General features: G+C 40.5%; 1 protein-coding gene across 6 annotated transcripts in view; it reads right to left on the reverse strand.

Annotated features, from left to right (window-relative positions):
- myrf (myelin regulatory factor) overlaps positions 1–14,483 on the reverse strand; it is a 22,777-nt gene continuing 8,294 nt past the window's right edge. The window contains exons 2-27 of one of the 6 annotated variants that reach the window (XM_022189786.2): positions 12,745–12,835; positions 12,312–12,605; positions 11,801–11,862; positions 10,939–11,161; positions 10,752–10,831; positions 10,453–10,567; positions 8,969–9,164; positions 8,787–8,863; positions 8,573–8,683; positions 8,370–8,475; positions 6,202–6,402; positions 5,851–5,959; positions 5,524–5,633; positions 5,268–5,428; positions 5,069–5,141; positions 4,905–4,987; positions 4,725–4,793; positions 4,537–4,620; positions 4,249–4,316; positions 4,074–4,148; positions 3,759–3,989; positions 3,493–3,586; positions 3,198–3,260; positions 2,569–2,674; positions 2,312–2,386; positions 1–2,205 (exon numbers count right to left, since the gene is read on the reverse strand). In XM_022189786.2, coding sequence (XP_022045478.2) covers positions 2,125–2,205; positions 2,312–2,386; positions 2,569–2,674; positions 3,198–3,260; positions 3,493–3,586; positions 3,759–3,989; positions 4,074–4,148; positions 4,249–4,316; positions 4,537–4,620; positions 4,725–4,793; positions 4,905–4,987; positions 5,069–5,141; positions 5,268–5,428; positions 5,524–5,633; positions 5,851–5,959; positions 6,202–6,402; positions 8,370–8,475; positions 8,573–8,683; positions 8,787–8,863; positions 8,969–9,164; positions 10,453–10,567; positions 10,752–10,831; positions 10,939–11,161; positions 11,801–11,862; positions 12,312–12,605; positions 12,745–12,835 — 3,038 coding nt within the window. In that variant the 3' untranslated portion in view covers positions 1–2,124. Of the gene's footprint in view, positions 2,206–2,311; positions 2,387–2,568; positions 2,675–3,197; positions 3,261–3,492; positions 3,587–3,758; positions 3,990–4,073; positions 4,149–4,248; positions 4,317–4,536; positions 4,621–4,724; positions 4,794–4,904; positions 4,988–5,068; positions 5,142–5,267; positions 5,429–5,523; positions 5,634–5,850; positions 5,960–6,201; positions 6,403–8,369; positions 8,476–8,572; positions 8,684–8,786; positions 8,864–8,968; positions 9,165–10,452; positions 10,568–10,730; positions 10,859–10,938; positions 11,162–11,800; positions 11,863–12,311; positions 12,606–12,744; positions 12,836–14,483 lie in introns of all 6 variants that reach the window. The other 5 variants (XM_022189771.2, XM_022189752.2, XM_022189744.2 and 2 more) reach the window with 5 other exon arrangements.

The raw sequence follows: 14,483 nt of genomic DNA on the forward strand, positions 1-14,483 counted from the left end.
TTCAATCACAAATTTATTTACTGCATGCATTCATAGTATTACAGCATATTTTTGACAACAAGAGCTTTCAAAATGTAATGATAAAATGGCCTATAAAGAAAAAGTAGTAATATTAATGTTGCCAACGAGTTTGCCATTTTTTTTTCTTTACTGTGTGTGTGTGTGTGTGTGTGTGTGTGTGTGTGTGTGTGTGTGTGTGTGTGTGTGTGTGTGTGTGTGTGTGTGTGTGTGTGTGTGTGTGTGTGTGTGTGTGTGTGTGTGTGTGTGTGTGTGTGTGTGTGTGTGTCAATTAATTCAATGGGTAAAAGGTAAAATATTACTGATAAAAAAAAATCAGTGATAAAAACAGTATGGTAAAACACATCAGATAAAAAGGAGCATTGGTAGTAACAAAATGAAGCTATACAGTTATATGTAATGCAGTTCTATCAGAGTATCTGACACCAGACTGGTGCAGTGGATACAGCAAAAGCAGTTCATATATATATTTTTATATATATACAGTGCAAAAAGTGCTACAGTGGTTTCATTATGCTAGCTGGTGCATTATAAATAAGCTAAAATAGTACTCTATACCCACTGAAGACATAATAATTATAGCTGAAAGCATTGTACAAGGTCTTGACATTATTATAAATTTCATAAACTTTGTCTGATGGCTGTTCCTCCTATTTAATATCGATATTACATTTGAGTTACAAGTGTGTGTTTTTTCTGAATACAGACAGACAGACAAAATATGAATTTAATAGCAAACATCAACAAACACAACTAAAGCATAGTGTGTGAAATTTGGTGAAGAATTCTTCTGAGACAAGAAAAGGTAATACAAAAAAGCAACCCCATATAATTCATATTAAAGTTGTTATTACTGCATATTCTTAGTTGTACAGGCACAGGAAAAATATTTTCAACATCTAGAGGAAAGCATGAAAGAATCCAGTGTATAATATCCAATTTCATCGCTGCGCCGTTGGTACATAAACTTCTTTTCAGCTTTATGATCAAGGCATATAATAGATCTTCCAAGCTGAAGCAGCTTCTGAGCAACGGTGCATCATTTTAGAGAAATGATTGGGCATGCACCTGAAATGATTTATGCCACTTATTGCCTTACCACCATTGTCCAGTTAGCAAAAAATACAGTATAAGCTATTCCAGTGTTTCTTGAAATATTGTCAGTGTTGGACCTCTTGCATTTCCACTATCAGATGGTAAGAATGGTCAGTGTATATACATGTACATTTTGTTTACTTCTCCAGTCTTAACACAGATCATCCAGTGAATCAGCTAAAAATAATCATGACTCGGGAGTCTTTCAAATGTGTGCCTTCACTTAAGGAACGTTTTCAGTGTAGTCATTTGCACAAATATTATCTGTAACATCTTGATGTTTCATACAGTGTCACACCTGAGATAGAAATACTCCAAAGTATGTCTCTCTGTGTACAGTGTTTAATCAGATGCAGTGGAGTCGACTGCAGCGGCCTCAACACAAAATTCCGCTGCAGAGAGCCACGATTTGCCAGTGTGCACTACTGAGGTATATTCTTAACGCGAGATGCAACGATTCACTGAGGCTCCTCTCCAGTGTCTAAAACTATTGAAAAGTATTTTTGCTTTCAGGTGACACCAATTTCAGTGTACATACAGATTCATAGTATTACAAAGGAAAACAAAAATGTATGCAGTGTCATCTACAACATTTTAGCCTGAACTTGTTGCTAAAAGTAATTATTGTTGATATTAAGTATGGCAGACGTAGTGATCAGCAAAAAAAATGAGCTAGAAACTCATGGACGTTAATTTTCAATAGCAGTTAACAGTGACGCAACACAGTTGACAGTGGCAAAAACATTTCCAGTGACAGGAAAGAAAAAAAAAACTTTGACAGTCTTTAGAACTCCAGTGATCACAGCAAAAAGAGATGTCTTAATGCATATACATATGGAGGGAATTACAGTTGGAGCAGTGGTACAATATATAGTTTGTTCTGTAAGAATACCTTTAAAATAATGTACAATAATAAAACAAAGCCCTATCCTATCACAACAGCATAGAAGTCGAACTGCAATGGAGAAACGTGGTGTACTGTAAAGGCGCTGGGATGCATCATTTTCCTCCTCACACACAGCTGCTCTGAATGATAAAATGGTAGTCAGAGTATGATGAGGGTTTTTCATCGGTGGCACAGCTCACTTCACTCTGTCAATGAAAAGCATTTGAAGTTAAAATCATTAGCCATCCACCTATAATTCATCCACAGTGTCTGAACTGTTATTAATCTATATTTGAGGCCATGTCTACTCACGGACTGGGAGACACGGAAGTGATATGTGACGTCCTGGAAGGACAGAACAGGCAGTGACCACAGATGATGAGTCCCCTGAAAGAGAAGCAGAAAGAATAAAAGAACATGAGAATATCAAAGTCAGTCAAGAAGCAATTTACAATGAGAAGGAAGCACATTTGATAAGTATAGTATTTATTTCATATACTTGTGGTGGTAAAATAAGAAAGCAGGTTGTAATTATAATAGAGACCATGATTATGTGCATCATGATGTACCTTTGCTGATGTCCTCTGTCCACTGTACAGCTCTGTTTCTGTGTGGTTGGGACATAACCGTCCCCTGGTTGTTCCACATTGTCGTACCCACATGCTGTTTGTGGACCTGCAATGAATTACAAATGTTTTATTTTATGAGTCTGAACAATTTCCCAATACATTCTAGAACATTAAATTCAGCATTTTGAACTTATTACAGCAAAAATATAAATTAAGTTGCATTGACTTTTAAAGTAGTGACAAATTTCCTGTGTGATTTCCTTGAAATAACTGATTTATTTTAACCCAAGTTAAAAACGGATTCTTCCATCATTTATTATTGACAACATTTTTCTTTACAGAGACTAAACTGTCAAAAAAATATGCACACTCTGCATGTCAAGCTGACCTGTTGTGCGCTGAATACAATGATCTGGGGCTGAGCTAATTAGCAATGCATTGGAGGTAATAAATGAAAGTGCACCAGTCAACCAGTCTCTATTTCATGTGTTTCATGGGTGCAATTAGTTCAGATAATGTGATTCTTTCCAGGAAATCACTATAAACTCACAGACCCATACAACAAAACCTCACCATTATACCTCACCATGTATGCAGTTACAAACAGCAGACAGTGTTTGTGTACTCACATCATGTGCAAAGTGATTTGTGAGATGGAGGAATTTCTTTTTCCATGAAGTGATATTGTATAGCTGCAAACACAGAGAAAAGATGCATCAACGTACAACATACCTGAATTCTCACTGTAATTGTGCAGAAGGCATTCAAAACATGCAGCACAGACAAATGAAACCTTATAAAACTTTGAAAAATAACAGTCAAAGAACAACAAAGCTGTTATATTGCTTGTAGTTTTTAAGACGCATCAAATTACCTGTAAACAATCCAAAATCGACTCAAAATTAGTCACTTTTGCATATATACCTGCAGCTCTCTGCTGTTGCGCAACTCTGTGCTGTGATTTCTTGGTTTGTCTCCACGATATATACACTAATGAGAGAGGGAGCTGACCTTCCTCCTGCACAAAGAAAAAAAATATAGCTGCATTACAAGCACCAAACCATTCCTTTGTACAGTACGTAGACAAGCTTTGTTTGCAGACGTCAAACAAATGACTTTACTCTGTTTGCATACTGCATATTATGTGTGAGAAAAAAAGTGCCATGCCTGAGCTGTGTTTGTGTTTTTACCCTTTGTATGGAGGCTGCGTTGTCTGCGTGGCACTGGCTGCTGCCCCCCAGGCAGGCGGTTGTTGGCCCCCGCGCCGTCCAGGTCTGTAGAAGCAGGCCTTTTGGACTTGGCGAAGTACATGGGCGCTGAGGTGTGACTCAGACGGTTTCTATTATGGCCATCCTTCTCCATTGGTCTAGACTTGGCCTTCTTCATAATAGTGGCTGGTGTGGGAACCGGGCTTCCTAAACCTAGAGAAGAAAGATACTGAATATGCACAGAAGAAATATGTACAATGTGGGAATGCATTTATTGTTGGAGATATTTGTTTTTACCTGGTGTGGATTGGTTGTTACTCAGTGTCAACACGGTAGCTGATTGGTTGTTTACGGCTGTTGTCGAACAGCAAGCTGCAGGGTTTGAAAGCAAAGGCAGAACAAAAGCATATGAAGTTAGTAGGAATTCATTTCAAAATGGTGAAATTTGGTCTGAGTAAGAACATCTTTTCACCTGGTTCGGGAGTGGTTGACATTGGAGTATTTGGACTCTTGCGTGAGGACCCCAGTGCAGCACTTGACCTGCATCGAACCAATGACACAGCAAAGGAGGTCAAGATGCATGCTCTAGTTAAAGTAATGACACACTTCAAAGGTAATGCATTATAAAGTGCTTCAGTATGTGACCCATGAACTCCTTTCAGACAGGATTAAAGAAACACCCCGCTAAGTAATCAAAGATAAGACTGAAAGGGCAGATCAGAAATAGGAATAAAGCAAGAAAGCTAGGTGTTGAGTGTACCATGGGCAGACAGGCGGACAGACAGTTACAGTGGCAGTGAAGATGGGCATCCAAGAGATGTAGAGAACACAGGAAGGAAGATAGCTACAGAGAGTGGGGACAGATTATACAGAAAGATTTTAATGGAGAGGAAGAAATTGGTGGATTTCACTATAAAGCTTAATTGTGTGTGCCGTAAAAGCACATACCCATCTTTCTCGGTGACATCTCCTCTATGGTGAAGAGTGAGCACATAGAGGACGGACATGGAAATGACACTGTGGACAAATAAAGATTCAGTAAATCATTATCGCGCCATGGCTGTGCACAGATCTAGCAGGTTTCTTGGTGTCCCACCACTCCCTTCCCAAACATTTTTCTCTTCTAACCTGAAGGCCATGACAATGACCAGTGCCAGGATGGTCCCCTGCATGAACTTCTGACTGATGCAGCCCTGATCTGGAAGCGGGCTCTGCAATATAATCATGAAAAGGTGTTGAAAATTCTGCTGTTCACCCGCTCATTACACTTTTGAAAAATCATCACCACAGACCTTGCTCCCAGGTTTGACTGGCTTCTTTTTGAGTGGGCCGCTCCCTGTCCTGCTAAAATAGCTTCCTGATTGGCTACACAGACAGGAAAAACAAAAGTAATCTATTAATTCTGTTCTCTTCATACACGATGCTTTGTGAATGTGTGCACGTCTTCTCTGAGGCCTTATTTTTGCATTGAGTTCTACTTGTGTCTCCTACCTGACAGTGCCTCCGCTCACGGTGCTCTTCATGCTGTCAAGACGACGTAGTTTGGCCAGTTTACGGCTCCAACGCTCCAGTTCATCAATACGAGTCTCCAGGTTGTCTGTCAGCTTACACAGCTCCTTCACTGCTCCGACGTTCTCCATAAAGATACGCTCCTTTGAAATTAGAGGAAGCAATTACATCCGATAATGTGAGTATGAAAACATTGTCTGTGAGCATTGTATTGTTTTTCCATATGCGAATTTATTACCTTGTTGACAACTAACAAGTTGGGGATAGTTTCTCCGTTGGCACACACCACGTCACCCCCCTCCTTTACTGCTTCAGGCAGGATTTGTTGAACCTCTTGTGCGATCACTCCTGTATGAGGATCATAAAGAGTGTCAAAGTGAAAAACAGCAACAAAAGCATGAATACAGGCCCAGATAAAGGACATGCTTGCTTAACATGCACATATAGCAAATGGCATATAAATATGACGACATTAAGATGACAACATGATATACAGTGTACAAAGAAATGAGATGTTGGAATTAAAGACTTTAATTGGAACAGAGGTTATTGATGAAGTTGTTACCGGTCTCTGCAGTGTTCTCTATGCCCACGGTGGCAGCAAACTCAGGCTTGTATTGATAATGGACCAGCCTCATCTGAGAAATCCGTTTTAAATTGTCTGTGGTGTCGACCTACATGTAGACAGAATGACAGTGACACCTGTGCAGATGGCATGAAAAGACGATACACATGCCGCAGATGAAAAAGTGTGTGTCAAGTGTAATAAAAAGACAGCTCGGTTTAACCACGCAGCCAGTGGACTGTGCTGACCGTGGGTGCTTGGATGACATGATTCATGATGACAAGCACAAAACAGTTTAGGAACACACACAGACACACACTCATATATATATACACTGAGAGTCATCCTGACCTCCTGGACATTTTCTTTGGCCCTGATGTCAGACGGGTGAACCAGAGATCCCATGACCTTCAGGTTGCCGTGGACAACAAGGGCCTCGTCGGGTCGGTCTGTATTAATCCCCACTCTGCCGTGGTGGTAGACTGAGTCTGGCAGTTGGCCTCGCTGCCACAACACCTCGTTGTCACTTTCAAATTGGCCCGGGTTGGATGCCTGTAACAAACAAAACACAGAGGGACAGAGAATCTGTGATTCAGACATTAAAAACATAATCTGAAAATATATTTGAAATACAATGCAGTCTTTCAAAATAACAGTTGATATGTTTGTTTGCTTTCTTGTAAAGAGCTGATAAGAAGATTGTGCAGGCTATGGGAAGTCACTGCTCCATCACTCATCTCATGTCTAGATTGAACAGCTGTCAGCTTTCCCTATTTTTTTTAAAATTTGTTAACCTTCTGAACCCCAAAAAACTGCCAGCAGTTTTAAAAATGTATCTTATCTTCTTCCTAATTTTGAGAATTCTCAAAAATGACATCATTTATCACAGTTAAATACTGTTAACAGAGAAAGAATCTTGAGATTTTCAGCTTGCTAACTAGTCGTCGGTGATGCATTTAAGTTGGGAAAAATATCCAAATCTAGGCATCAAAATCCCTTATTCTTCAAATAAATAAATAACTGTCAAAAAGAAGAAGGAGAAAGATCTGAGGCACTCCGAGTTCCTAAAAGTCCTTTATTAGGAACTCGGAGTGCCTCGGATCTTTCTCCTTCTTCTTTTTGATATTTAAATGGATTTTTTCCACTAGATCCTGAAGAGCACCCAGTATACCTTCTTCTATCCACTGATGTACTCATCTTTTTCTTGTTTTTACTAAATAAATAACTGTATCTAAAAATAAAATATTGCAGCTTCCTTGGTGTAACCATGAAGTCAGCAGTGACTCAGCCTAACCAAGAGTCATGTGACAAAAATCCAGGGTCTTTTTGTTTACACAGAGTAGATAGAAGGAAAATAAAAATATATATTCATAGAAATTCAGCATTTGTCTTTTCTTTTAATTCATGGCATTATAATTTTGTTGTACTGCACAAAAGGCATTTTTGAGTTCTGTGTACTCCTAGCCATGGTGGTGCTGTTAAAGTGGTGCTGGACTTTATATTGCAGTAAAAATGAGGTCATGGTGAGGAAATACGTTGCAGAGGCAAAGAAACACCCAGAAGTTGCTTGAGGTTCAGAGGGTTAAACAGTTACTTATGGCTTTTTTTATAATGGAAATAATCTTGCTTTGCCTCCCTCTCTATAATCAGCAGCTTTTTTAATGATCTACCTTCCAGTGATGCTGTTTAGAACGACTTTAAACACATTTAATTTCTGATGTGATTTAACATGTTACACAAACTCAGACCTTTTTTCTAGTATGACCAGATAGAAGATCTGACCTTGTCAGATTGGACTGAGCAAAATTAGCCTAAATAACACTTTACCTCAATCTTCTTATCTAACCTCCTGCAAGAAAGCAAGCAGGCTTGATCAGTGTTCACAGAAAGAACAAATTTGTCCAGTAACTTATGATCTCCTGTAAGCATATTGACTATTAAAAATGAATAATATGAATATGTAGCAATCACAGAGCTCTTCTAATTATTCTTAAAGGTCTGCAGCTAACTACACATTGTAATCCCACAACACTATCGCTGTTCATCAAAAACCATATATATACATGGAATTTAGCATTTTTGATGAACTGAAAATTAAAGATTACTTCTAATAAATTTTAAACTGAATATATTACACTAAATGATTAATAAATACATTATACATTACATTTTATATTTTTAAAAGGTATTAATGCAAAAAGAAAGCATCACCACAAAGCAGAAAGCAAATTATTATTTCTATGCTCTGAAAGGCTGACACTTCTAAGATATATGGTTTTCACTGGACAACGATAGTGCACCTTTATCCATAATCTGAACTCTCCTAAACAATATACTTTGAAGTTTAATGAGGATCACAGCCACACAGAGAAAGAGATGAAAAGAATGAAATGCAGAGAAAATGGTGAGGGCAACACAGTGACTTTAAAATCACTGTGTTACAGGAAGATATGTACAGGAGACCAAGTGAAAGGAGTCACATTCACAAGGGATATGATTGTTGTAGGAAGCAGACAGACATGGCCAGACGTTACCCTGACGATGATCCTCTCAGACACTTGAGCAGCCACAGTATAGCTCTGACTGTGGGACTGAGCATGCAGCGCCACCACCAGCATGAAATACCTGCGAGGACAAAATCATCAGGAGCAGATGTGACCAGTGGAGATTTGGATGTGACCAAACTGTGTCGTATGTTTACATGTGGGGGAGTGTCTCTCACCTCTGATCGGGATTCGGTTTTCCCTTCTTCCTCATGTTATTTGCTGTGGTCTCGCTGAAGTGGAGCCGCCCCACTGTGACCTTCGTGACCTGCTCTGGGGGCAAAGTGACGCTGAAAGAGACAAAAATCATAATGATGTGATGTAAAAAAAAATAAAAAATCCTCCTGCAGCAGATTTTTCCTGCTTCCACTTAAATAAAGACTTCAGACTCACAGCACTGGCTTGAAAGGCCTCTTGCTGCGGTCAGACTGTGACTGCTCCACACTGATGGACTGATTCATCGCTTCCACCTGGCGATGAAGAGAGAAACAATATATGCATTAAATACACTGCAGAGCTAATTCTCATCACATCCAGTCCAGACACTGCCACATCTGTCACTGTGCTGCCTTTACCTTTACTCCATTGAGCTTGAGATAGAAGCAATCAATGGGCTGCAGTCCATCACTTGTCTTGATGTATTTAGGATCTCCGAGCATGCCGATGTATACTGTGACCTGGAAGTGGTTCTTCTTCTGGCACACAAAAGCGTCGTCAGCCAAGGAGAAGTTGAAACCTTTGTCGGCATCGACACGGTACGTTGGCATTGGACTGAAGATAAGGCAAGAAATGATGACACATTAATAATGCGAACAGGAAGCATGTTACCTTACGTTAGACTCTGTACTTCATTTCAGGGGATCCTACTAAGGCCAGTCTATCAATAGATGCACATATGGTTAAGCTATATCCATGGTTTAGCAAAGAGACTGTTTCTACTATCAAGATGTCAAAACCCATAATTCTTTTGTCTGTTGGTCATTGATTAAATCCCTAAAAACTCTTCTGTTCCTCAAAATTACATATCTACATTTTTTTCCATGAAAATTAGCCCTTCAGTCCTAGAGATGTAGCTCCCTTGCTGTCATTAGAAGTCTTGCATCTCTTACAGCTCCAGCTGACCTACGACTCTGCTCAAACACTGTGAAGCTCTCTACAAAAGAGCAGGTTGTAATATTGCAGTAGTTCAGCCATGCATGTTTGAACCACAAACTGATTCTGAACAAGAATAATGACATAGAAATCTGCACCTTGCAAGTTGACAGGATTGGTTCCTTAGGTTTATTCCATATGAAACCCCAGAAGTCTAGGTTTTTGTTTTTGAGATGGTTATCGGTTCACTGCAGTTCAGAGGCAGAAATACTGAACCATGATGTTGACTCCTTTTTTTTGATCATGGTACATCTAGCATACATTTAAAAAAAACACCATACGGGCATGTTAAGAGGGTAAAAAACTAGATTTTAAGCTTTAAATTAATGACACTGTTGTTGAATAAACTTTGCGTCACTGTTGTGGACCCCTGGAAATCCCCCGAGAGCCCCTCGTCTTCACTTGTTCTGCTGCAGGTTTTACAACGCTAAGAGCCTCTGAAAGATTTCAACTTTGTTTTGAAGCAGATGAAAACCCTCTCTGCTGTCACGTAGGTGTGGTGTGCTAAAAGTTGTGATGGTCGACCAGGTGGTTTTGATAACATATCTGAGAGGTCTTGTGAGTTCATTCTAACCTTCCTCCCTATCTATACTTCTTCTTATTTTGGCACTGTAAAAGCACGAGTAGGTGCACACTAATTTTTCCCTTTACCCCCTCCTCACGTTGTCTTTCTGAGCCGAAACCCTGCGCTCGTTCACTCCCCCGCACAGCTCACCACTGAGGAATTTGTAGACCTCGGCAACCCCGCTATTTCTTTGCCACTCCCGCTGTATACTCTGTTGAATTATGCATTCAACCAATTAAAACTCCTTTCATTTTTTGACTCTCTGTGGAGTGCTTTGAGTGCTTTTTGTTCCAAAATAAAGAGCTCAACGTGTACAGGTATGCCAAAACAAATTCCACCCACAGCTCTTTGCAGTTGGCATCATATAGTGGAGTCCACTTGTTCTGCTGATGAGGTTGCCACTTAATGCACTGATAATTTGGGTCCAGGTAGGCGTTGTCTGCATCCTGCATTAAACCTGCGACAAACAGTTTGAAATACCAGCTGTTAAAATGTGACCGACGAAGACTGAGAATGTTTACAACTATTCTGTAAAAGTCTTTATCTTTGCGAGCGATTAAGGGTAGGACAGAGGAGGTGAGGTAGAGGAGGTGAGGAAGGAAAGAAAGATGCCTGCCTACCTGGTTCCTGTTTGATGATACCTGTGAGGATTTGGGAATTCAGGGTGCTGTTGGGAGAGTCGGAGTGCTTCCTCTTCTTAGCCTGATGAACTGGGATGCTGCTGTGAGAGGAAACAGAAACACACATACTACTCACTTCAATCATTCCTTCTGTTACAGTGCAAAGTAGAAACACAACCCCTCCCTCCTGTGTATCTTCAGTACTCACTCTTGGCCCTGAGGATGCTGCAGTAACTGATGGAGCATCTGCGTCTGCTGCATGTCTCCGCTTCCGCTCGTGGCTGGACCAATAGGATACTGCGATATCATGGGCTCAGGCTTCAGGTACATGTCCCGATGCATGCTGGGATAGTGGCCGTGCGGCGGGAGGGGTGGCGTTGGAGTCATCTGACACATGTTCTCTGGTGTCATGGTCCTGATCATGTGAGGATCTGGAAAGGAGCATAATGTTGATTATAGTTCCTGGTTTTCTGCTGACTAAATCTGATCACAGTCTCTCTTTTTTGCATGTCACACAGCCGTTTGTTTGACTCTCCTCCAACCTTGGCTAAAGGTATTTTCCATTGTGTCGAACTGGAGAAATGCCCATCAGATAGCACTATTCCACACCTTTTCACTAATAGGTAAGACCAACACAGGTGTGTGAGTGCCAAGAAATGACTTTGAGTTTTGTCGCTGCTTCACTTGAACGCTGCCAAACATTTTTCACCTGAAATAAATGAGCTCAGAAAGCATGATTTTGATGATAAAATACATATCTAGATGTTCTTTATAAACTGTACGTTAATTAAAGACAGACACCAGCTTCCTTTAGTGTCCTTATCTCTTGATTTGTTTTCAAATGAACTTGAGTTTCTCCTTGTCTTTATGCTCTCTTCAGATACCCTGAAGTGATGAGTAACAGATATTGACTTAACCTGAGAAGTTCCTCTGACCCGCACACAGTCCAAATACTTTAGTGTTTGAGTGCTCTACAAATTAAAACACCATTTTGTTGGTTACTTGCTCTCATTTTCTCTTTCCTTAATAAAAACTTTACTTTTTATGGACACAAAAAACATGGTTCTTACCATTCACCTGCTGAGGAGAGTACGGCTCAGAGCTGGAGTCTGGAGGGGACTCAGGTAGTGTCCTAAAAAAAAAACAGAAAAGCAGTAGAAATTACATTCACAAATACAACAATACCAGAATTTAAAATTCTATATATCTTTGAAATAGTACCATGCTTGAAAATCAGGCTTTTAGTTCCTCTGATTTTCTAAGCTTCCATCATATTTAAGGGAGAAACTCTCCTTTGGGATCACAGTAGTGTAGAGGTTCTTTACACAGGATTGTGTGCGTCAGACTTTTTGTGCAGGATGTAATTTGACTCTCTTTCTCTCTGTCTCTTATCAGTCTCCCTCCCCCTCTTGACCAGCCAATGCTTTATTTGTACAAATGAAGCTTGATCATGTATTGATTGCACAATGGACCTGTACTAGGGTGTGTGTCCGCATCTTGACCATGTCTTAAACGATCCAAAGTATAAATTCGTGCCATTTTCTCCTTCTTGCATCCCTAAAAGTCTGCTTTGCTGCTCACCCTGGAGCGTAATGGCCCCTGTGTTCAGGTTTGACGTGACCCTGTTGCTGCTGCTGGTGTTGTTGGTGATGCTGCTGCTGCTGCTGTTGTCCCAGGCAGGGGTAGCTGTGTCGGAGGCCCAGGGATGGACCTGGGGGGTAGGCGTTCTGACAGCTAGGAGGCCCGGGTGGAGGGGCTCCTTGGCGCAGTGGAATAGGGGGGCTCACACCACACACTAACCCTCCGGAGGAGGACACTCCTGCCTGGGGGGATGAGTAATTTGGTCCTGGGGTGCTGTGGACCTCTGAGAAACAGCTGGGAGAGAAAAAGAAGAGGAAGGAAAAAAAGGCATTAGCCTTATCAGGAAAAACAAATTCCTTTGTAACGACATGATCTGATTTGGTTGGTGCATGTTGTTTTGACGTTGGTGGGTCGGTTCAGAGTCCCTACTGACATGTCAGTGCTATCGTCCTCCTTGCTGATGTACTCTTCCAGGATACTGGTGTCGATGTTGGCTGGCTCCAGAGAACTGGTAATATCATGACCTGTGGTGAAGGGAGGGTTGGGAACATGGAGGGGAGATGGAGAGCATCTGGGGATTAGCAACAGGAATCTCTCAGCAGCTCCACACAGTGCCACAGCAGCTCTGGTTTCAACACGAGCTGGTGTCGTAACAATTCCCTGTAAAACTTCTAACAACATAATGTTCATCACTGATGATGTGAGCAGGTTGCACCACAAGGTGAAATAAAGAACTGAACTTGTTGATTAAATTGTATTGATGTATTTATATCATGAAATGCCTTATCTTGTTGAAAATATAACGATCAAGTTAAAAGAAGAACTCTGATTGGCTTACTGAGAATTTACAGATTAAGGTTTCAGGAGTGACCAACAGCCTAAGGGATGTGGTGGTAATCAGCATTACATACTGATGACATACTGATGATTCAGTGCCTCTGACTGGTTACACATAGAGTGGAATCACTGTGTTCATGGTTTGCAGCTGCATTTTCCACATTTAGAAAAAACACAACGTCAGAATCACTGCACAGGCTGAGTTATCTGAGTTTCCTTTCTTAACTTCAGTTTTAGTTTACGATAATAAACATTACTTCTTTTCATTTCACAAGGCGAGTTTAAAAAAAAAAGTTTCATATGATGATATGGCACATAAATGTAATTTAGGAATTTCCAAATTCTCCCCTTTCTTCATCCCCCGGATCATTTTCACCCTTTGATAAGCAAAGCCTCACAAATCCCAAACACATGACCCTACTTAATCTTTAAACACCAACATGTAGAACAAGCACTTGCTTATGCATATATTTGGAACAGAGGTAAATCACTTTATATAAATAAATATTTCCTGTGGTACACAAAATAAAGGGAGATTTTCCTTAAAGCTGTCCACTTGTTGTCCCAAACTAAAGATGCTGGGAACAGAGTGACTGAAAGTGAGGAGGGGGAAGTCACACAGAGGGGGTAAAGCAGAGGGTAAGGACCTGGTATAAAGAGGGTGGGCAGGCAACCCCAGTCTTTCTCTTTTCTCTTGCCCTCAAACACACACTCACTCTTTCTCTGATAGATTAAGCAGCTACTCAGTTGGGAATGCAAGGAATTTTTGTGTTAGCATTGGAAAAAATTCTCCTTTTACTTTTTTTTGTCTACTACTAACACAGCTCTCCATCAGAAACCAACGCAAATGTCACTACGGGTATTAATGTCACAGTTCTTTTAACCTTCTCCAGACATTTCTACAGTTTTTCACAAATCTCTTAATAGCTGATAATATCCTGTGACGAATATTTAAAGCAGAATTAACATCAGTTGAAACTTTTAGTCATCAAAACCGCAAACCAAACCACTTGTCTCAAATCAGACTCTATTATTTAACATTCTAAATCTTTATGATGTCGTATTTATGGGTGAAACCGACTGTCTTTCTTCACTGGATAGAAACAGATGGTTAATGTCTCTTAATACATGCCAGCGCAAGGGGAGAAATGCAGGATGGTTCCCCTTAAAATAAGATCCAGATGTGCACCCCACCCAAAGAGGCAGTAAATTTAAGCTGGCAGGCCTGATAACGAGAAGTAGAGAGGGGAGGATGGACAGATGGAGGCTGAGGAGAGCAGGGGAAAAGAAGGCAGAATGCAAGTTAGATGTCCAAGGATGGAATGATGAGGAGAA

The sequence above is a fragment of the Acanthochromis polyacanthus genome, chromosome 8 (assembly GCF_021347895.1).
Source record: "Acanthochromis polyacanthus isolate Apoly-LR-REF ecotype Palm Island chromosome 8, KAUST_Apoly_ChrSc, whole genome shotgun sequence".
NCBI lineage: Eukaryota > Metazoa > Chordata > Actinopteri > Pomacentridae > Acanthochromis > Acanthochromis polyacanthus.